The sequence below is a fragment of the Dromaius novaehollandiae genome, chromosome 24 (assembly GCF_036370855.1).
Source record: "Dromaius novaehollandiae isolate bDroNov1 chromosome 24, bDroNov1.hap1, whole genome shotgun sequence".
NCBI classification, from domain to species: Eukaryota; Metazoa; Chordata; class Aves; order Casuariiformes; family Dromaiidae; genus Dromaius; species Dromaius novaehollandiae.
In genome coordinates this window covers 8381054-8404104 of record NC_088121.1, presented here as the reverse complement: position 1 = coordinate 8404104, position 23051 = coordinate 8381054, and the positions used below count along the sequence as shown (strand labels likewise).

The following is a 23051-nucleotide window of genomic DNA, read 5'->3' as shown; positions in this document are numbered from 1 at the left end:
GAGAAGACACCTATGCACTTTCTGGAGGACACATCTGTCCCCCCTCTGCCAAAAGAAACAGGGAAATGAGCAGAGGGGCTCAGAAAGCAAATGGTGGCAGGGTGGAAAGGGTGAGGAGGAGACACCAAGGTGGTGGCACTGGGGACTTCTTGGGCAAACAGTCCTGGAAACAGTCGCACGTGGCCTGAGTGGGCTTTGGCTCAAGAGGCACCAGATGGGCAGCTTTGGCCCCCAGGTACCTGGGGAAGTCAGGGCTGTTGGGGTGGTGATATGGAGAGCTATGGGGTGGCAAACTGGAGGTGGGTCTCAGCCGCACCTTCTGGGAAAGTCCTGTCTGGCTTAACATGGAGGGAATGGTGCTGGTAATGAAATAACACCGGGGCCAAACCAGAGACGAGGGAACTCCCACCCTGCCTGGGTTGGTGACTTGGGCTGGTGAGGGGTCAGGGCTGCCCAAGGCTGCCGGCAAGAAGCCACTGGTGTGCGTCCTGCTGGACTCATCTCCTTCTTGTGCCGGGCCTTGCCCGGAGCCAGCGCGCTCGCCGCGGTCCCATCGGATGCTCCAGGTGCCGGGGCCGAGGCCGGCCTGGAAGGGCCGCGTTTGAGCGGCTGGGGGGCGAAGGCCGGGCAGGATGCTCAGCCCCGGCAGCGGGTCCGGCGCCGGGGGCCGGGGCGGTGGGAGCGGCGGGGGGGCACCACCGCCACCCCCCCCCCCCCCCCCCCCCACCGCGCCGCGCTCGGCAAAACCCGAGAGGCAGATTTGGGCTGAAATCACGGCTTTCTCTGGATGATCGACAGCTCCGGGAGAAACCATCGTGCGGCGGGGGGAGCCACCGCCCGCCGCGCCGCCCGCCCCCGGCCCGCCGCGCCGCCCGCCCCCCGCCGCCCCCCGCGCCGCCGCCGCCGCCCGCCGCCCCCCGCGCCGCCGCCCGCCGCCCCCCGCCGGCAGCGCGGCGGCCCCCGGGGGGCGGAGCGGGCGGCTCTGCGCGCTCCCCCGCGCGGCGGCGGCGGTGGCTCGGCCCGGCGGCGGCGGCGGGGCCGGCGGTGCGCTCCGTGCCCGCGGCCGTGCCCGCGCCGGCGGCGGCCCCAGCGAGGGGCTCGGCTCTGCGCTCCGCCGCCGCCGCCGCTGCCGCCGCCGCCGCTGCCTCCATGGGGCGCCGGCCGCGCCGCCTCTGATGCCCGGCCCGGCGCGCACCATGGGGCCGCTGTGGCTCTGCTGCCTGCCGCTCGCCCTGCTGCCGCTGCTCGCCGCCGTGGAGGGTAAGGCGCGGGGCGGGGGGCGCCGGGAGCCCCCCCGCTACTCATTTATTTACGGCTATTTTTGGGGGGGGGGTGGGTACACCTCCGCCCCCCACCGCTGCACCCCCTTTTTGGGGGGGGGGTGCGAAGTTTTGGGGAAGTGCTGCCCCAGGTGGAGGTGCTGCTGGCGGAGGCCGGTGCAGTGCTGGGGTCCCCCCCACCCCGTTTTGCACGGACCCCCCCCCCCCCCCGCTCCGCTTCCTCACGCCCTTCCCTCCGCCGCGGCGGGCGACCCAGCCGGCACCCCCCCCCCCCCCGGCGGGTCCCCGGGCACCGCGGAGCCTCTCCCCGGAGACGCGGCGAGAGGCGTCGGGGTTGCGTCCCCACCAGGCCTCGCCGCATCCCCCGCCTCGGCCGTGCCCGCGGAGCCGAGCGCGAGGTGTCGGCCGGTGCCGGCCCCGTCCGCGGATGCCCCAGAGCGCCGGGGGGCTGCCGCGCGCCGCGTTAGCCTGGAAACGTGGAAGAGGCACCATTTATTAAGTTGGAGTTTTGGGAGATGACTCACGGGTTGGCCAGCTCTACGTCGGGATATTTACAGCACGGCAGCTTGGCGTAAATAGGACGATCCGCGGAGAGCGCGGGCCGGCCGCGCTGCTCGAACGAGCCCCGGGATGGTTTTAATTACGGAGGGGGAGCGCGGAGGGGGACGGTGAGCGTGTTGGTGGGGGCACGCGGGACGGCTGGCCCCGTGGGCCGTCAGCGTTGACGCTCGACAACATCGGCCACGCTTGGCCTACCAGGCCCGAGCTGGCTTGGCGGTGCGGAGAGGCGCCGCCGCTGACGGTGGGGTGATGCCTGCACCCCGGTGGCCGGGAGGATGCGCCGTGCTGCTGGGTCTCCCCGTGTGTCCTCACGGAGGGGAGAGGGACACGGGTGACCTTCTCCAGGAGTGGTCGGACGTGGCCGCCAAGAGGGGTTCAGCCGCTGGGGACGGGGAAGAGGCTGCGCTCGGGCGGAGCGACCGCCGCCGGGGCTCTGCGAAACGCCGGGCCGCGACCCCGGCCTGCGTCTGCCCCTCGGTGCAGACGGGCTGACCCGGAGACGACCCACCACCGTGGAGGTGGGCTGGGCCGCGCGGGGTCCCACCAGGTTCCTCCGCAGCGGGGTCGCTCCCCTCTCCGTGGGGCCGCCCGGCCAAATTCCTAGTATCCAGGGCCAAAACGGGGAGAAGGACGGTTTTGGGCTCCTTCAGGGAAAAAAAACCCCATGCTCTAGTTATTCACCCAGGGAACCTGCCTCCAGAGTCCTGCTTTCAGCTCTGCTCCCGAGCTTTTCTGCAACGCTGGTAATTTCACTCGTCTCCTCTGTGCCTCAGTTTTCCTAATTACGAGGCATAAAATAATACAAGTATCCTTCCCGAGGGAGCGGCGAGGTTTTGTTAATGAACACGACGAAGCGCTGGGGGATCTGCGGTCGGAAGCGCGGTGGGAATACGGTCCTGGTCGGGGGGTGCACGCACACACGCGCGGCGTTTATTTATCTACGTGCTTTATATTTCTCCGTGCACTATATATTCACTTGCATTTAACAAACCGTAATTAGAGACAAAGCCGATAGGGAAGGGGATATAAACAGGAGTGTGCATGGAAATTGGGAGTTGATTACCCGCCGGCCGAGCGAGTGCGCGTCTGGGGCTCGAAAGGAAGGGCCGTTTGGTTAAAACCGGCTCTGTTAGAAGGAAATGTGAAAAGAACGTAAAACATAAATCAATACGGAAAACAGGGAGGTGGATGACAACGTACATAAAGCAGAGGTTAAGAATTGCACGCGGTCGTGAAGGCGATTGCAAGGTAACGTATCTGCGGCTGAGAAAGTTCAGGCTTGTAAGGAGGAAAGTTTTTTTTGTGTGTGTGTGTTTTTTTTTAAAAGAAAGTTAAGAACAAAGGAGTCCTCGAAGGATCTGGATCCCGCTCTAGTTGGTAACAGGACTGCTGTCACCGACGGCTCCTCTTTGTATTCGCGCTCGCAGATGCCGCGTACTCCGCGTGGCGGATCCGTAACGTTGATACCTCCGGAATATTTTAGCGGGGGGACGAGCAGTGGAAGTTGCGTGTTTTGCAAACCGACAGCCCGGCTGACTTTGGAAAAAAATGAAGGCGCTCCTCACCCCTTTGGAGTTAACTTTCCGTAAACCTTGCAGTGCTGGCAGCCTTCCCGAGGCCTGGAGGAAAGCCAACGCCGTGCCAAAAAATGCGAGGGGAGAAACGAGATGGCCCTCGTGTCTGCGGAGGTTTCGCTAGCTGCGCGGAGCAGGAGGCGAGCGGCGCAAGGCCCCGGAGGCACCTCGTCCGCCCAAGGCTGGACTTGCTCCTGCCCGTCGCGCCGCGGTTAAACGGGTGATGCCGCCTGGGAAGGGCTGCGCTGGGCACGTGTTCCTGCGTGGAAAGCAGAGCGCGAGGCCGGCTGCGGGAACCTGTTGCCGTCTCACGCTGGGGTTTGGTGGGCATCCTCCTGCCCGCGTTCGCCTCGCGCCTGCAGGTCCCTCTCCCTTCTTTGAGCAGGCTGGAGAGGGGAACTCCTTCCTCCTGCGTTATAAATAACAAAATGTGTGTGATATATATCGTGTATATTATATTACATACATGTGCATAATAGTATATTATACATTAGGTATATTATAATATATTTTTATGCTAAAATAGGGTCTCCTCTCTCGTACATACGTGGCCCGGGAGGTGACACGATCATGGGACTCGTTGCTGAGCCCTTCCACCGCTGCCTCCAAGCTCAAGAGCATTGCAGCGGCTACCGATTAACACGGATTTGGACCCGAGCTTGTTTTATCCAGCGTTATCGCTGCTTCTCCTCGGTGGCCTCAGGAGGAGAAGGCTTCAGCCCTCTCCCTAGGGTTGTGGGCCGTGCCGGGGTGGTGGCTTTGACCCGGCTGAGCTCCGGGCAGGTGGCTGCTGCGTGGGCGGCTGACGGGTGCTCAGGGCATCCCGTGGGCTCGGGATGCGGCAGGACCGCGGGAGCTGTGGGATCACCCCGAGGAGCCCAGCGCGCTTGAAATACTGAAAAACAAAGACACTCGAAAACAAATTTTCGGACGAATGGGAATGAGGCGCGGCACAGAAAACCCTGATTTCGGAGCAGTTCTGCTGCCGCCCGTGCCGTGCTCCAACTCCCCTCCCCGGGCCTGTTTCCTGGGTTAATTTTTGACAAAAACGCATTCCTTGCGCCAGGCTGCCCTTCGCATGGCTGGGGCAGCGGGGACGAGCGCTGCTTTTCGGAAACCGCATTAAATTGACGGAGGAGCTACATAAAAATGAAGAAGCTAGCTAAAAGGAGCGGCTAAAAGAGCAAATTACTAGTGATGGGGGGAAATGATATGCGAGCTCAGAATAAGTGCATGCGGCCATTTAAAATATGTGTTTGGAAAGGAAAAAAAAATCTTGATTAAATGGCAAATTGAAGGAGGTCACTGGAGGTAAAAAAAAAGATGTTCTTCAGAAAGTGGAAGGGGTGCCCAAAAAAAGGAAGCAGGGAAAAAAAAATTTGTGTACTCCGGCAGGGTGAATGTGAAACCATATATGGCAGGCTGAGAGGGTTTGGAAAAATAACTAGTGGAGAGCAATGAAATACCCCCTCCAAATCCCCCCCAAATGCCCCTTGCAAAGCAGAAGCAGGGAGGAAAAATCGGTGAGGCTGCAAAACCATCAGGACCGAGCACTTGGGGGAGATGGGGGACACCTTAAAAAAATGTCCTGTCCCCCCCCAAATGGCGATGGCCGGGGGACTCTCCCCTGTAAGGGACAAGGCTGAGACGCTGCCCCGCCTTGGAGTGAAGAGATTTTAGAGTAAATCACTAAAAATGAATATCGGGACCGGAGCAAAAGGAGGCGGCAAATGGGACCTGCATTTTTTAAGCGCGGCTCCCTGGGTGATCTAGGCAAGTCCAGTGCAGTAATTTTAGAGGAAGGACTCTCTTATGGATTAAAATCTGCTTAAAGGAGGGGAAACAAAGAGTCAGTTTTCCCAATGGCTGGAGGTCAGCATGGGGCTTGCACTGTGCCACATATTTATAAATGTGCCAGCAAAGGGTGGGAACTTTAAGGCAAGAAAGTTTGCAAATTATACTAAATTATTCAGGATCATAAAAACAACAGTTGTCTTTAAAATATTGCAAAAAGATCTCATGACACTGGATAACCGGGCTATAAAGTGGCAGATTAAATGTAGTCAGTGATGAATGAAAAGGGATTCACATGGTAAAAATTACCCTAAATCCATGCATGCACAGTGGCGGTCTTTAAATTACTTATTAGCATTTTAAGAAAGAGATCTTAAAGTCATTGTGGATAGCTCTTTGAAAGCATCAACTCCGAACTGGAAAAGGCTGGGAAAGGAGGATGAGGATGGTTGTACAGGCGAGATGTTTGGACTCGGGGGTGCAGCGGAGGCGTGTGAGAGCGCGGGAGGTGCGAAGGAGGTGGCGAAGGGCTGATAATTCATTATTTTCCGTTCTTTCGCTCGTTCTTGGCCTCTCGAGTGGCAGTTTTAACCAAGCGAGTGGTGTTGCAGAGGCTGCCGTCGCGCCGTGGACCGTTGCACCGCGTCTGTGCCGCCCGGCTCGGCGGAGGGCAGCGGTAGGAGGGGGTTAAAAAAGGGACCAGGGTGATGCTGCCGAGCGGCTGCCGAGTCCAAGGTCCATGTCACGAAGCTCTTAACTGGTGATTGCAGAAAGCGCTGTGCTCATACCCGCTGTAGCATCCCTCGAGGACGGGTATCTCCTCTCCCGAGCATCCACCGGTGCTACTGCTGGAGGTGGGACCAGAGTCAGGAGCACCGTTGGCTTGGCCTGGCCTCCTATGATGGACGTGATGTTGGAGGTGTCCCACAGCGGAGAGGGAGATCGGGCCAGGAGTCCTCTCCTGGCTCTGCTGCTGGCTCCCGCGGCTCTCCGGTCTCAATGTGACTTTCGGGATGGTGCTCGCCGCTCCGACGGCGAAGCGTGGGGGGGTTCGCGTCACCCCACGATGGAGAGCAAAGGGGAAAGGAGAGGGAGAAAGCCTTTGGGTGGGATCTGGTGGGACCTGCCTGCGCTCACGTCCTGGGAGCAGCTGGGGTTTGGAGGAGAGGACGGGTTCACCTTGGCCCGGGGTTGGTTTAGTTGGGGGGGGGGGAGGCGAGGCCGGGAGGGCAGGGGAGCGGAGCGGGCCGGGGGCAGCTGAGCGTGTGAACGTCCCCTCCGCTCGGGGACGTCTTAAGCCGTGGGCTCGCACTAAAAAGGCCAGACAAAGGGAACAATGAGCGCCGCGGCCAGGCTCCCGGGCAGCCTGTGGGATGGGAGAGGAGGGGGGCATGGGGGAGGCTGTCGGGCTGGCTGCCGAGGGCTCAGTTTCCCTCTGCTCCAAGGCCGGGCACCCCTGGACGGCAGCGCGTCGGCGTGCAAACCCCGTCCCAGGAAACCTGCAGGCGAGCGTCACCCCCTCGCTGCACCCGGGCTCTTCCAGGACCCGTCTGCCCGGCAGCGGGCTGGAACGAGCCCTCAGCACGCAGCGAGGAAGAGGAGGGGGGGACCCGGGGGGGCAAAGGGGGTCACACAGGGCCTGGGTGTGGGTCTGGGGTCTGGGCCACTTCAGCAGTGGGAGGCAGAAGAAAGAGGACATCTCCATTCTCCTCCGTGCAGGCAGTGCACACAGTCCTGGTGTCACGGGAGGCCCGTTGTGGACGCGAAGTGTCACATACGCCATGACTTCATGCTGGGGATTTGGCAATTCAGAACCTGCAGTGCAGGTTCTTCTTATCTCTGTGTCTTCTTGGGCAAGAGAAGATGGGTTGGAGCACTCTGTCTTGCTGTGGGGAACAGGGAGCCATCTGGATGGTCTTTGGTCCCCATAGGAGATCCTTCCTTTGGCTGTCTGCTTCCCTTCTACCTTTCTGAGGGAACAACCACTGAACCAGAGGCCTTTGGGTTTGGCTTGGTTTGGTCACTGAGACCAAGGGGTTGGGTGTGATGTGTCTGAGGACAAAGCGAGCAGGAGCGGCTTGTGCAGATGCCTCCAGGTTTGTGGTTGGTTTTGCCCCATAGACCCGTGCGTGCAGCCCACCAGGGCTTGTGTCTGCTGGATCTGCTGTTCCCCACTCTTTCCAGGCATGGGGCAGCGGTGGGAAGGAGACAGCAGTATCCTTCACGCTGCTGCTGGGCCCCATGACTCTGCGGCTTGTTCTCCCTGGGTATGGACATGGTGCTGCCTCTCTGAATTTGGCTTCAAGGCTCCTTATCTCACGGGATCCAACTTCTTGCAAGCTCTGCTTTTGGAGTAAGGTTATACACGCTGCAGCAGCTTTTGGGGCAGGGGGGGGGAGGCTTATAAAAATGTGCCTCGCGTCTGTGGCCGGCATCTGAGCTACGTGGTGGACTGTGTTGGGTAGGGGTGATGTGACTCACCAGTCTGGCTGCGGAGGATGCCTTGCTCCTGAAGACATGCCTGGCGATGACGCTTCCCTGCTGTATCTGCTGTCTGTTCCTAGGATGTATCCAAAGAGGCTGTTTGTGATCTTTAATAAGAGCTAAGAGCGCTCTGAATTGACAAATAGATGTGTAGGTGTTTTGCGCCTTGGATGCGCGGCGTGGTGGGTACGCTGGGGAGATGTGGACCGGGTCCTCTTAACTAGATGGGTGCAGCAGAGGGGAGCTCGAAACCGAGCCCAGGGCGCTGGAGGAAGCCCCGGAGCTGCACGCGAGAGGTTTGCACGGCAGCATGAGCCTGTGCATGCCACATGCTCGGGTGTGAGAGACTGGAACACGTAAGGGGTCACGTCTCGGCGTGCAGAGGTTACAGGCGCGTTTTATGGTTTGCTTTGCTTGTAATCCTGTTTCCAGGCTCCACAACTGTAACTCGGAAACCTTTACCACGAGCCTCACTTAATAAATCTTTGACTTGTTTTGCTTTTAAGCCTGTCTGGTATCGGGGGACAAAGCGAGCAGGACCACGTGAGCTGGGGGCAGCGCGGATGGAATAAAACGAGGTGGACGAGCTGGCCAGGCGCGTTGCCTGCAGGGAGGAGGCGGCGGGGGCCGGCCGGGCTGCGGAGGGTTAATTTTGGTATGCCGGCGTTGGGAAAAGCATTTCCTGCGGCAGGATCCCCGCTGTCCCTCGGGGCCGCTCGCCGAGTGCCGCGCTGGTATGCACTTCTCCCTATCTCTTAGGCCGACGGCGAGTTATTCGTTGCACGGCGCTGGAGTGCGTCGGGCGGCGGGGAGGAGATGCCGGTCCCCTGGAGCGGGCCACCACGGGCTGTGACGGACCGAGGCAGGCAGAGCATCCCGGATGCATCTGAGACCCTCCTGGACTTCTCCCCTCCTCGGTGCGCGCTCACGCTGCTTCAGAGGCTTGGAAAGGCTCAGCACAGAGGTGTTTTGATGCTGTGCACTGAGCACCTCCAGGACTTGCCGCGTTCATCTGCTCTGCCGTCGGGGAACCTCGGAGCGAGTCCCGAGCCGTGTCCTCCACCAGATGCAGAGCAGTCGGGAGCAGGGCAGGCGCGGGAAAGGTGCTAATTAGGATGTTGGCAGCACTAGCAGGGGTTGGTGTCTGGCTGGTGGGAAGTGTCGAACAGGCAGTGCCGGGTCTGCTCCATGTCGCCCTTGCCATAAATCTCCGGGCAGCAGGCAGCTCGCGAGTCCGCAGGTGGGACGGGGACGGGTCCTGCTCGCCGCCTGCCCGTCTCCGCAGCTTTGGCAGAGCCGGCGTTTCTCGTCGCCGGGAGAAGGGACCCAGCCCCTCCGCTCTGGTCCTGGGAGGGCACGTGGCAGAGGAAGCATTGCTAACGACGTTTGCGTGCATGTCTGTCTGTCCGGTGTCAAAGGCTGGGCTTTGCAACCAAAGAGCTGCTGCGAGATGGAGCCGTGACTGACACCTGTTCTGGCCGCAGAGCGGCAGCTTTTGGTCAACTCGGATCCTCTGGCAATGCCGAGTGCGCTGGCAGCTGCTCCATTTGTCGTCTGGGGCTGGCCAGCGTGGCCTTGCCTCCCGCCGGGAGCTTGCCGAGGCTCCTCCTCGGCTCCAGCGGCGGCTGGGCAGGTCTCGCGGGCTCCGCTGGTCCTCTTTGAAGCCCAGCAAAGGCAGGAGGTGCGGGCAAGGCCGTGCAAGGCAGTGAGTCCAGACTGGGGTCCTTCTGGGCTTGGCATCCTGGTGTGGCAGAGCTCGTGGGGCCAGTGCATGAGCGTGGGGTGGCAGATGGACACGTACCAGGAGCTGAGAGTTACAGCTAGTCGTCCTTCGGCGTTGCAGAAGCCTGTCCCTGCTGAGCCGCAGGGCTGAGGGTGGTGGGAGGATGAAGGACCCCCTTACTGGGCTTGGTCCTGCAGTGCTGCTTCTCTATTCCCTGTTTCTTTGCATCTCTTTGGTGGTGTTCGTGTAAGCAGAGGTTGCACGGATGGCTTGCGTTTTGCACTGCATGCTGGAAAGGAAGAGGAATATGGGGGACTCTCCTGGGGGCTGCGGCAGGTTTGGGGGTGGCACCTTTGAGGAATGACAGGCACCGGGGAGAGAGCAACGGAGCGTGTGCATCTTTGTGGTATGGCAGATGGGGTGGCAGGGGCTGCCCACGTGGCCCCATGCCGCAGGAAGCGAAGCAGGTCATCCTCAAGTTCTCGCCCTGTAATTTGGGTGGCCTAAATAAGACCTGAGCTCTTGCTTGTGGGTGCTGAGCTGTTGGAAAGCTGACCTTGCATTTTAACATGTGTCTGGGAGGTCCACGGTGTGTGGGCTACTCAGGGAGAAGGGAGAAACTGGGATTTGCTCCGTCTCTTGGGTCTCCTGCTGAGGTCAGCTCTGGGTGTGTCGTCCTTTGGCCTCGCGCTGCTCAGCAGCTGGAGGTGCTGAGAGGGGCTTGGCCCACGCCGCGGGTCTCCTGGGCATGCTGGCAGCCCCAAAACCCCAGCTGTGTGAGGGGGAGAGCCGGTGGGGATCATCGGGTCACAACCGTGTGCCCAGCCCATCCCCATCCCAGGTGGTGTGCCGGGACTCCTGAGAGACACGGTCAACTCGGCCCGTGGCTCCCCTCCCTTGGGTGCTCCGGGGTGTCCGGATGCGCCTTGCCCTTCTTGGCCACATCTGGATTTGGGTGTGTAGGGTCAGGGAGGACAGACAGCTCCAGATGTCTGCACGCTCTCTTTCCTGCTGCTGTCTTTTCCCACCTCTTCCCCCATCATCAGGCATTCCCGCTTCCTCGTCTGGGGCATCTTTGACAGGACCAGGCTGCGGGATCCTGTGCGGGCTGTATCCTCTGCAGTGCAACTTGCAGTCATCTCTCATCTTTATCCACAGGGCTGAGTGCACTGGTTGGATTTCTGTCAAAGCTCAAATCTTCGTGCACACGGTATATCTTGGGGTCTGGGCTGCTGTCAGTGCGTAGACAGTTCCTGATGGAGCTTGTGCATTCCTACTTTTGTGCATGGCTGGAGGGAGAAACCACACAGATGTTAATGGGATCAGGTGATAGCGTCCGGAAGCGCTCCAGAGCCTCCTCCCTTTGACTAGAGGAATGTGCTGTAGGCTTGCGCACAGCTAAAATAAAACCGCTGGCAAAGTCCCATCCCACATTAAATAGAGAGTCCGGGTGTGCACTCAGGGACACATCCCTCCTCTGGCTGTTATGGCTGGGGATAGTCTAGGCAGGGCTCCTGAGATGATGATGCCTTTTATTTGGTTACGGTGATGCAGAAGGAGGGTTTGAAATCGGTGTGATGGTACTTATTGATGCCACTTGCACGCTATGCACATTCCAGAGCTTCAGCTCTGAAGGCCACTTTGCATGGCATTGGGTTAATGCGAACTTAGGGAGTGGAGCTGCTCCACCTGATACAGGTGTTTGGTGGTCCTGAAGGAGATGACGCATCACCTGAGTGAGCCTTAGTTGGATGTCATGGTTGCAACCAAGCTGACAGATGAATTAAAAAAAAAAAAAGTCTTTGTTCTATTCCAGTTCTGTAACAACGCTATAACAATAGAATGAAACAAACATAATGTTCAAACTGCCTGAGGACTTTGGCTCAGTGCCTTCTGGATCCTGTACGTTCTGCTTTCCAAAATTCCCACCCACAAGCTCCACGGAGGTAGACCCTAGTGATGTGGTGCCATGAGGTCATTAGATCAACTGTGGTCCCGCTCCTCAAAACCCCGCGTCCCCGAGGAAGTGTGAAAGGCTAAAGGTCATGTTTGACCCTTTCTTTTGATATATTAGGGCAGAGTCAAGGGATATGCATGGCCTGCCTCAGCTTCTTGTTCCTCTCCTGTTTCCAGCTGAGCTGTAGGGTCTATGTGTGGGGGCTTCACTTCTCTTCGGAAGCCTGGTCCTCCAGGGAGAGCTTTGGGGCCTGGCTCCTGTAAGCTCTCCTTGATTCAGTGGGTGACCTTAGAAACATCTGGCAAGTGTTTTCCTGTGACTTCAGGAGATCTTGGTGGTGGAACTGGGGCTCCGCGTTGCTGGAGAGCTCTGTACAGAAATGCTTCTCCTCCCGACTTGAAGCTGTGATGGCCACGTGCACCCAGAGCCATGCAGAGCTGTTCTTGGGAGGTGTGTCCAGTTGTGTGACATGGGACATTGCTAGGAAAGAAATGCATGAAGGATGACTGTGCTTGATCTGGCAGATCCCTGCAAGACGTGTACCTTGCTGGGTCGCTCTTCAAATGCAGAAGTTTCAAGGTGCCAAATGGGGCAAAAAGAGGTGCTGGGGCATCATCAGCCACTGTGACTCTGTGCCAGACGTGGGCAGTGCTGGAAGTACCCATTCCTCTAGTCTCTGTCCCCTAATTTTTATTTTCCCCTCGGACAGCCACACTGGAGTATCCTGGGGTTGGATTGTCCTGAATGGACATGGTTTCTTGGCTGTTTGGATTGCGTCTCTGTGTGCTTGGCTATTTGGAGGTGTTCTGGATGTCTCTTCTCCCCAGAAGTCAGGCTCCTGGATGGACTTTGCTCAACAGAGGGGCAGCTTGTTAGGGACAGGGAGGAGACACAGCTCGGGTCATCTCAGTTTAACATGAGATTGGCTCAAAATGAAGCATTTTAACCACTCAAAAATTTTTGGTATGAGATTTATGCAATGCTGTAGGAGAGTGATGGAAGGTCTTGTGTTCATCCTGGGAGAGAGGGACATCGAAGGCCGAGGGATGCTTCTGAGGACACTTTCTGGAAGCAGAGCTGCATCTCCTGTTTGCTTGGTCCTGGCAGAGGTACCTGCATCCTGCTTCTAGGACCCAAAATCAGTCCTCGAGGGGAGGTCATTCTTTGCCCTGTTGCTCTGGGCTGCAGCAAGGGTGAATGTTCACTAGAAATCAGCACAGCAATGGCCATGTCGCTTTTGCATTGGTCTTTTAAGACAAAAAAAAGCCATTGGAGGTGTGAGTGGTGATGACAGGCAGAGCCCGCAGCGGGGCTTGCAGGAGCAGCCGTGTCACTGATCCCGCGGCAGGGCCTGGTGGTCTTTAATGCTTGGAATAGTTTCGCTGCTTGCATTCGCAGGGCTCTGATGGGGATGAGACTTGCTGGTCTCCACGGTTTTATGTGCCATGGGACTGTGCCAACAGTTTAATCACTGCTGAACCGTCATAGAGCAGCATAAAAAATGTTGTAGTTGGGATTAGGTTACCCATCCTTCCTATAAAAGACTCCATAAACAGTCCATCAAGCCCAAGAATTCCTCTGTTGGCTGTGAGGTCCTTTGCTCTTAATGCATTCGCATCGACTAGGTCTTGGGGGGTGCTGTTTTAAAGGAGCCCCCCCCAAGGGATGGCTTTTCTGCTTGCATTAGTGGGGGGAACCCAACTGTGGGCTGACTTGGCAGAGGTGGTGTTGGATGTCAGTGGATCTGGCTGGGAAGGCGGGGGGTACGAGGCAGCAGTGACAACCCCAGGATGCACTGACAACAGCAGCTGCTCTCTCCCCGTTGTGAAGAGATTTTTCAGTAAGGATTTACTGCTTGACGGGGCACTGGAGAGGACTGCCTAACCTTGGGGTGGACAAAGGCCCGACAGTTTTGCCTTTCCGTCTTCCAACACACCTCAGACGTGTCTTGTCTCTGCTGTAGCTCATGTCAACCCAGGCGAGTTCCCAAAAGCTTTTGGTAATCCTAAAACTCATGCTGGGCAGCCAGTGGTCTCTTTCTAGCCATGGTGCGCCCCTGTGTTCACCTTAATGTGTTACAGCCTGCTTTGGAAAAGCCCCTGTTTAGCATCATTCGTCAGACCTTTTTGGGGGTGCTTTGATTTTTGTTGTTCACCCTTTCGGAGCCACGTGGCAGGTAATGGAGAACCGCAGGGGGCTCTAAGGGTGTTCGTCCCGATCGTTGCATCCTTGACAAGGCAGAGACGGATCTGTAGACAGGTCAGGTGTGTGCTGGGGCTGCTCACCTGTGGGACAGAGAGCACCTAGATGCTCCTCTATGGCACAGTGGTCATCCTCACCTGGAAGGGAGAACCCCTTTTTCAGATCGTGGTCATACTCCTCCTGTCTGAGCAATGCAAAGGAAGGAAGAACAAATTCATGGGCATGTCCTGTGTAGTGTATTGTCCATATGGCTGAGAAACAGTCTGGGTAGGCAGCGCTGGTCTGCCCTGGGTCAGCTTTTCCGGATGTGCTTTACCCACAGCACGTCAGGATGGACATGCGGGTCGTGCTCCAGCATGGAGTAGTTGTGCAGGGCAGCTCCAGAGACAAAACCCCGCATATTAAAGAAAATGGAGTTCATTTGCACACCCTGGCTTAGCCCTAATCCGTCACGCTCCCAACCAGGGCACCAGTTGTGACAGCACTTTGGTGACATGGACACCTGCCCACTTGGAACGGGACTGAAGCCATCCTGTCGCTTTACATACAGTGAACATCTGTCAGATGGGAACAGCTTCTGTCCTGGCGTGCCAGAGTCGGGCTGGAGCGGTAGCTTGCAGGGAAGAGACTGTCGCAGGGTTGCTTGGACCATTTGGAGTTTCTTCCTGGCTGGTGCTTACATCTCCTGAACACTCAAGGGGTATTTCCTGGAGGAGCCCAGGTTTTCAATGCTTTTCTCAATGTAGCTTAAACTGTTTTAAGGATTGTGGCTTCCCTCCCCTTCAACCCGCCCACCCCAGGTTTCCTCTGAAGATGATTTGGTCAATGTGATCACCAGCACACAAATTGGCTTTCCAATGCAAGCCCATAGCAAGACCCCCCTTACGTGGGATCCTGCAGAGAGCAATTCAGTCCGCCTGTCTAGGATGGCTGTTTTGGGATAATCTGGCTTGTCTTCTGAGGCCCTTCTCTGTCATTACTCTGCATCAAAAATTAACAGCTGTATTAAAATAAAAGCCTTATTTTTTCATGAAGCTATTGCCAGGGGAAATGAGTACCACATCCTTTACCTGAGGATGCTCTGTGAGTCTGGCAGGGTATTAGAGGTTTCAGCTGAGCATTGATTTCCTCCATCATGCTCCAGCATGCTAAAAGTAAGATGAAAATGCGCCTGGGCTGGTTCCTGCAGATCCCACTGAGATCCATGGGGTCTAGCAGTGCTGAGAACTATTACTTGAAACCTGCCAGCTAATCAGCTCTTAATCCCTTTAACGTGTTCTCTGCGATATGAAGTACCGCTGCTTTGTAAGACCAGGCAAGGACCGGACTAGCGCTGGCACAGTTGGCTTTGCCTCCCCGTGCTGCCGTCACGCCTTCTGATTTCAGCAGTCAGAAAGCCTCTTGCATGTACATGGTTACTCTTACCAATCAAACTTGTAATCTCAGTGAAGAATGAAATCAGATTTGTTTGACAAGACCTGTTTCCTGTAGAAGTATGTTGACTGGTGTTAATTATACTCCCGCTCTTTAATTCTTTATGATTTGAATTGCATCAGCATTTTCATTATTTTCCCAGAAGTGATTTCAGGCTGAGCAAGACCTTGAATGCCTGCGATTTCACTGTGTTACAATCACAGCGCATCTACTAAACTTTAACATTCTTCTGCACTGAGATGCTTCTATATTAGTGTCCTCAGGGACTTATCAGCTTTCCTTAACTCTTCTTCTCCCAGGCTTCCCCTCATGGGCTCCTACCTGCTATTTCTTGAAGTTTGTTGAGCCTGTCGCTGTGAAGTATGTTCAGTTTTTGGGTTCTTTCTCTCCCCCTTCTCTTTTCTGAAGGAGTATCAGCTTCTCAAGGTGTCTCCCATCTCACCTTCATGTTCTACACTGGTTGGTGGGGCTCATGGATCTGCAATGTCTTTTCTCCCACTGTTGTTGCAAGTAGTCAAGAGCTTTCTGAATTCTGCCCTTGCCTTCTAGAGTGCTTCTGGCCTTATCTCTCCCTCTCTCGGCGAATGACATGGGGATGCTCTCTAGAAACACTGGTCTTTAAAGAGCTGTGTAGGTTTGTTCCACTGCCCATGCAAACATTGACCAGTACTGGAGCCAGACTGTGGAGCTTTCTTGAGGTTTTCTTTTGATTTGATGTTCACATCTGGGTCCCAGAACTTGATTTTTCTAACTGGTTGTTGTCTTACGGGACTTTCGTGTGGATGTGGTTCTTTGGGCTTGTTTATGAAAATGTCATATCTGAAATGCCCAGAAATGAAGATAAATGATGGTCGTGGGATCTTGCAGGTCCACAGGGCCCGTTGTTCACCGCTTGGTCTTGGCACATCCATTCAGGCTGGGGCCAAAATCTTAGCTATTTTGGAGATGCTTGCAAATGGCATGTGTGTTTTTTAAGAGAAGTACAGTTAAATAGTCCTCATGTCATTAATTATGTATGAGCTAAGGAATTCTCTGTTATTCTCTGGGAGGAAACAGTTCTGTCCTTCTGAGGGGCTATGGAAATAACATCCTATTTTCCTAGTTAAAAAACATACTGGCTGACCATCTTTCGTAAACTAAAATCTGCAAGAAGGGAAACTAGCTGCATGTAAGGGGGTAAAAAGCCACCCTAAAGCCGGTGCAGCACTGGAGCAGGGCCCGGAGAGGTGGTGAGATCTCCATCCCTGGAGATTTTTGATGCTCAATTGGACAACGCCCTGAGCAGCCTGAACCAATTTTGCAATTAGCCCAGCTGGGAGCAGGAGGATGGACTAAAAGCTTTCCAATCTATTTTTTTTGTATTTTTCTGTGAATTTTGACATTTTTGTTTGGCACTTGGTCTATGTACTTAAAACCCACCACCACCAACGCAGCTTTTTCTTGTCTTCAGCCTTGCCAGACATGCCTTTTTCGTTGGTTCCCCTTATCAACTTCCTTCACTTTTGATCGCTCAGGATAAAATACAGGTTGCCTGCTCAATCTGCTTCCATTTCTCATATATTATCTTTGTATTTGCTCTTGTCACCAGCATTGTCTTACTCAGTGAGGTTGGTTTTGCGGAATTGTAGCTTACAAAAAGGTAAAAAGTCTTCTTTGAAAACCCCTCGAATTCTCATTTATGCTTTTTGCCTCTTCTTGCTGGTTAACTCCATCTGTTATTTTTCTGAGCATCAGGCAAAGACGTTTCAGATTAGGCTTGTCCTCCCTTTGGCCAATGCAGGCCGTGATCACCAGTGCTGGCACAATTATTTGCTTCCAGTCCACTGATTCAGCCCTCTTTCTGCGTCATTATGAGATCTGAAATTGCCGATCTCGTGGTCTCTAATGCACTTGGTGCATTAAAATTATGTAACGAGCTCGTCCTCACCGATCGCAGCGCGTGATATAACACAGTGATGACAGATATTGACAGGTACCAAAGGCAGCCGTGTTGCCAGGCAGTGGGAGAGGCAGAGATCTGGTTCAGGGACTTGGGTTGTTGGCTGTGTGTTGGGCTTTCCATCGCTTGTGTCGTTGCACCATTTCAAATCCTGACTCTGTGATTTATGAGGTGCGATGGTGGCTCGGCTGAACCCCACAGGTTGTGGCATCTTCTCCAGCAGTTTATATTGGCTTAACTGCCGTGTGATGAATTTGCAGCATGGACAAAGTCGTCATCCTGGCTCTGATTAACATATCAGTGGTGGCATATTTGGTCCCCCTCCTTTGTAGAAAAGCCAGGAATTGGAAGAGTCATGGCTGGAGGAGGAAAGAGCATGGTCTGCTGTGGCAGCTCTGCTTGGGCATGCTCTTTACTTTGCACTTGCCTCTCTCCTGGTTCTCGCTGTCCTCCTCCTTGGCAGCCCTGGCCAGACTCCTGTTTAAAGGAAGTCTTTGATTTGGCTCTTTCTCCCAGCGGAGAAAACGCCGAAGGCCTCCAAGGCCAGGGTTAGCCCCCCTTGTTCTCCCTCGGCATTGTGCGTGCTCACTTTTGCATCCTCTAAATATGCAAGCGTCCTGAATAAATGAAAGCTGGGAACTTCTGCGCAGAGATTGCTTGGCAGCTCGTGTTTTGGAGTAGGATTTTTATGCCTCATCTGTGCCAGCCTTAGGCTTTGATGAGTAGCTGCTTGGGGAGGTCCCCATGTCTCAGAGCTCAGAGGTGTCCTCCACCCACCCCATCCCTCCTGGGCGGTTGGGGAGCTGGAGAGGGGGAGTCCAAGACTGTCTTCGCCTCAGGATAGGTGCAGCATTGGGTGAGGCGAATGGGGTGTTTTAGGAGGACTGAAGCAAAACCACTGATGGCTGGATTTGAGGGCGCCTTGCTTTGCTAGTGGATATGAACCTGCTGCCCTGCCCAAACCACCTTTCAGCCGAGAAGGGGACTCCTGCCAGATATTTTCTGGTATATCATCCGTTAATTTGGGGCTATGAGAGTTCAGATGCCTTGATGTATTATTGCTGGTTAAGAAAAGAAGAGTCATTTCAGCATCCGCTGAAGGGGTGGGTGAATTTGCAGGAGGGATGCCAAGATGCAGAGTCTCACTCACATCTATGAGCCTGTTGTTAAGCCGGGGAGACCCTGCCTTCCTCATGCCTTGCTGTCTTTGCGCATCTGCTGGATTTCTGCTCCAAAACACAATGCAGAGAAAGCAAGCAGTGTTGTGGGCTTTTTTAGGATTACAAATTATTTCGTGAAACAGATGGGCATCTTGGAGTAGGCAGAAGGGGCTGTGTTGTCAGTGGGCTGGGGTGGCTCCTACTTCTTTGGGCAATTAATGTGGAGATGAGTCTTGATAAAGTAGTGGAGTGTTTCCCAAACTGTATTTCCAGCTAACCATTCTGTGGACAAAATTCAAAGCTATGTGTTGTAGCTCTACTTGCCATAGGAGGACATTGGGGTGCAAACTGGGGTTTGCACTATTGCAGACGTCTTGCATCATTATAGAAGACTAACATTGTGCTGGGGAAGTGGTTTCAGGTCCTGCTATGGCTCCTCACCTTCTAGGAGACAAAGACTTTTCATCTCCTTCAGTAAAAGAGAAATAACAGGTCATTTCCATCCCTGATCAGTGTGGGAGATGTTCTCCAACCCTGGTGTCCAGTTCCTAAGCCCCCCCTAGCCCAGTCATCACGATATTCAGGGTGGCCGTGAATTTTTCCGGCCGAGTCTTGGAAACCTCCTGTGCTGGAGATCCCTAACCTCTCTGGTGGCATCCTAAATATTCTTCCTAATATCCAGCTTGAATGTCCCAAGTCACAATTTATATTTTGAAAAGGTCTCTCCTGAGGCTGTGTGGCCATCCTGGAATCCTTGCTTCTGCTCACCCTTCTCGCTTGTGGGGTTGGATGCCTTCTGCTTAGCTGGGCGTTGCTGAAAGCTGCATTTTCCCTTCATTCCTTTCGGCTTTGTCTTTTAGGAAATTATTTTTTTCTGGGAGCAGTTAGACTCGGGGTTTAAACCATGTCTTTTTTGTTGTTATTGTTGTTTTCTTCTTACCGTGCCAAAAATGTTGATGGCGTATGAAAAGCATTGCCCTGATGGTGGTGATCCCGTTTGGCCACGGTTCCCTGTTGGCCCAGAGACCCTACCCCAGCGGTCTGGGGAATGACGCACCTAGGAGGAGGTGGGAGAGGAGCTAACCCGTGAGTTGATTCATCTTTGAGGCAGGGCACACAGCATTCCTGCTGTGCACGACCTAAAAATGTCTGCAAACATCCAGCATACCTTGCAGGAGCAATGCTAAACTAAACACTGAGGCATTTCAGAGTTTCTCTTTCATTGTAGTAATAATTTGCATTCCTATACCAGCTTCAAAGAGCCTCTGCGCCTGTGAGGGGTGAGTTCTTTGCAAACGGTGGTGCTACCTTCTCCCGCACCGCAATAGCTTGAATAATTTGGGAGAAGTGAGGAATTCTTGCAAAGTGGAGGATGTGGCCACGCTGCAGGCAGGCCAGGCACTGCGTGGAAACGCGTAGCATGGCAAAAAGCACGCGGGCCGCACTCGGTGCTTTCGAACTAAGGGATGGATGAGTCACCCGAAGAGTTTTTGCAGAGGTAACTAGGGTTTTTCAAGCTCTTTACGGGTGATTCAGCAACATGAGGACTACGGGGAGAGGTTCCCATGGTGCTCCAGCGAGAAACGGGTGCAGAGACCTCGCTGCCGCGCGTATTGAAAGGGTTGCAAACTGGCTGGACCTGGAAACGTACTGTAAGTGGGTCATTCCCACTTTTTGGGCAGCATTTCTAATGAGAGCTCTGCGTGCCGCAAGTACAGATTTTGGAAGGATGGTAGAAACTGGGGGAGGACGGGGAAGTTGCCCCTAGGGCAATTGGGTGTGCTGGGTCCCCTGGACCAAAAATGTGTCCGGGGATGGCTGAGTCCCACTCTATGTCCGAGAGCGGAAAGCATAGTCCATGGATATGTTGTAGGAGATGCTTTCCTGGAAATCTCCAGCTCTGAAAGGACATTAGTGGTCAAGGTGCAGCCCTGCTGCAAACGCACTTCCCTGGCTTAAAAGAGCTAACCAAAGCCCTGCATGACAAGCAAGAAGATATCAGCGTGTCCTTTTGCGGTGGCACAGAGGCCAGCCTTGGATGCTGTGTCCATTTCTGGTGCTCGCATCGGAAAGAGAATCAAAACTGGAGATTTAAAACAAAAAAAAGCTATGGTCATGACTCAAGATATAAGAAGCTGCCTGTTGTTTGGTTTATCCAGAAAATTGGGGAGCATCTTCTCTGCCACGTCTGTCGGTACCGGCCTGGTTAGAGGTTGTTAATGGTGAAGGTCTGTGTAATTTAGCAGGGCAGGACTCTGTGGCTGGGAAGCAGGACTAATTCCGCCTAGGAAAGAGGAGCATGTTTTTAATAACGTGCCTAATTAACTGTGCAACAACTCACCCAGGGACGTAGTCGATTCGCTATTGCTTGCAATTTGCGGATCAAAGGCGACCGATTTCTCGTAAACCGGTTTTGACCCCCGGGGCTCTTCCCTCCAGCTGATGCTTCTGCCGAGCCGCTCGCTGCCTCTGGTTGTCCATGAGCGTGTGCTGGGCAGGAGGTCTGGTTGCATGGGCCGAGCGGGCTGTTTTCCGGCTTTGGAAAAGCACAAATCTCGGCGTTGGGCTGTCCCGAATGCAAATTCCTCATGTTGCACCGCTCCCCTCGAATCGCCCCGTGCACCGGCTTGCTGGCCCGGCTCTGCTCGCTGCATTCGCTGCAGAACGGGGATGGCCGGCGGGCAGCAGCCGCTTCCCTGGAAATGTGCATCTTACCCAAGCTGCACTTTTAAAAGATTCACCCGTAAAAGCAGTCCGGGGGACGTCCTTTGGCCGCGCTGGGCAGACCGTCGGAGCAGATGTTTGCGCTGACCTTCAGGTCGATGGAAGCTGGACCGGTGCCCGTCGCTGGCAGGGCGCTGCGGTCCCCGGCAGCAAAAAAAAAAGGGGCATCGAAGCCTTTTTCCTTCTCCTGTGTGGTTTTCGGGGTGTTTGGTGCTGTGTTTCCCAGGGTCTGCTGCTCTGCCAGGGGTGCAAACACCGTGGGGGGGGGGGGGGCAAAGCCTCCTCCCTGTCGGGGAGTCTCGTTTCTTCTTCCTTTCTTCCTTTCTTCTTTGCTTGGAGAAAGCAGCTCACAGCTCAGGCTCCAGATGTTCCCCGTGAGCAGCCAGGTATGTGTTATGACAAGAGGGACTTACCGAGGCCGGGGTGGAGGAAAAGTCTTGCAACAGGCTGGAAAACAGCCCCAGCAGCCCGTCGAGCTGCCTGGAGCGGAGCGAGTGCCGCGGGCGCATCCGAGCTCTGCCGCCTTCCTGGCGCCCCGGGAGCCGCTGCGGCCCCCCGTCTTGCAGAGACCAGCGGCACTGCCTCTGCTGCTTGGTTTTCTGCAACAGGGCAGGGGGGGCAAAAAAAGCAAGCTCGCCGCTCTGCCTCTGCCTTTTTTGTGCTGTGCAACCTTCTGCAAAGCCTCGTGCCGCCTGCTTTCCCAAGGGATGCAGGCGTTGCAAGGGGCCAAGGTGCTTTATGCTCTCCGATTGCCTCCGAAGCGGCCACATTTGGGGTGCATCCTCTTGTGGGTGGCCGGGAGGGCTCTGTGCCTCAGTTTACCTGGCTGGACTTGACTCTTAGCTAATCCTGGCCAATATCTGCACTACCACTCTTATCCTTAAAGCTTGCTTAAAAGGGAGGGTGCTGTTGCTGCACCCGCTTTGCAGACCAAGCAGAGCAAGGGAGAGACAGCAGGGAGCAGGGGCTGAACCGCCCAGGCCCTTATTTTTGGCCCGCAACGCTCTCGCCGCTGGATTCGCCCTTCCCAGATGTTTGCCATGTTGTCCTGCTTCCCAGCTGCTCGGCTGATGCCCCGGGCGGCTCGCTGCTGTGCCGCTGCTCGCCTGGTCCGATTTGACCCGTCTCGTGCCAAGATGTTGGCTTAGTTGCCCCAGTGACTGCCGCGGCTTCTTGCTGCTTTTCCCGGGGTTTGTGGATCAATCCATGCCCAGGGAGCCGGGGACCGTGCGCTTTCCACCGCCTCCCGGCCCGGGGAGGGTGCACAGCACTTGCTGAGCCCCTGGAAATCGCCGCATCGCTTTGCAGCGGGTCCCCGGAGAGCTGGGGCAGCTCCATCCTTGGAGGTCTGCCAGGCTCAGCTAGGCAAAGCCTCCATCTAGCCTGGGGGACGAGGTTGGGCTGGAGACCCTGGAGCTCCTTTCCACTGGGACACTGTGAAATCTTTCTAGACCCTGGTACTGCAGCCTCCCTGCCTCAGCGCCCAGCTTTTCTATAGGAAACATCATCCTTGATAGACGGTAACTGCTCTGTGGATCACACCGCTATCAAGAAAACCCCAAATGCAGGTGTGCATCCATCTCTCCTGGACGGGGCCCCGTTAACTGGCTCGTGCAGGTGCCCGGGGTGGTGGGCATCATCTCATGTGCATCAGCGGTGCTCAGCAGCCCTCGGGCATTGCTGATCCCGGTGTATGGCTGAGTCCAGCCTATAAGCACAGTCCTATTCTTCGCTCACGGTTTTGTGCTTCTTTGCAGCATCATAATACACCGGCTTCGAACAAGAAGCCAGGTGAGACCAGGGAGTTGGCCACTGTTTGGATAAAGAGGCTGGAAAGTGCTGCCGGAAGAGGCTGGCGTGGCTCAGAAAGCCTCGGGGCCAATTCCCTTTCAACCGCTCGGGAGAAAAGTTATTTTCAGGCGTAATTACCTGCATCCTGGCAGGGCTGCGCCTTGCTGCAGCGGCCGGGCATCCCTCGCGCACCGCGTCTGTGATCACCGAGGCCTCGGCGTTCAGCGCGCGCCGTCGAGGTTGGACGGGCTGCTGTGAGACGGGAGAAATCCTGCAGCCTCTGGGGCAGTGAAACCCCTTCTAACGTCTTTCTAAACACAGGCAGTAAGACGCATCGTGAAACCTCTGCCTTTCTTGCATGGCTTTTTACACCTGAGCATCCCCGGGAACGAGCCTTTCCAGGGCTTTGATTTTGTTTGCTTTTGATG

At 55.6% G+C, this 23051-nt stretch overlaps 1 protein-coding gene across 4 annotated transcripts in view; it reads left to right on the top strand.

The window, feature by feature from the left end:
• Positions 1-1008: 1008 nt before the first annotated feature.
• EPHB2 (EPH receptor B2) overlaps positions 1009-23051 on the top strand; it is a 129867-nt gene continuing 107824 nt past the window's right edge. For 2 of the 4 annotated variants that reach the window (XM_064497064.1, XM_064497063.1), the window contains exon 1: positions 1009-1260. In XM_064497064.1, coding sequence (XP_064353134.1) covers positions 1176-1260 — 85 coding nt within the window. In that variant the 5' untranslated portion in view covers positions 1009-1175. The remainder of the gene's footprint in view (positions 1261-23051) is intronic. The other 2 variants (XM_064497066.1, XM_064497065.1) reach the window with 1 other exon arrangement.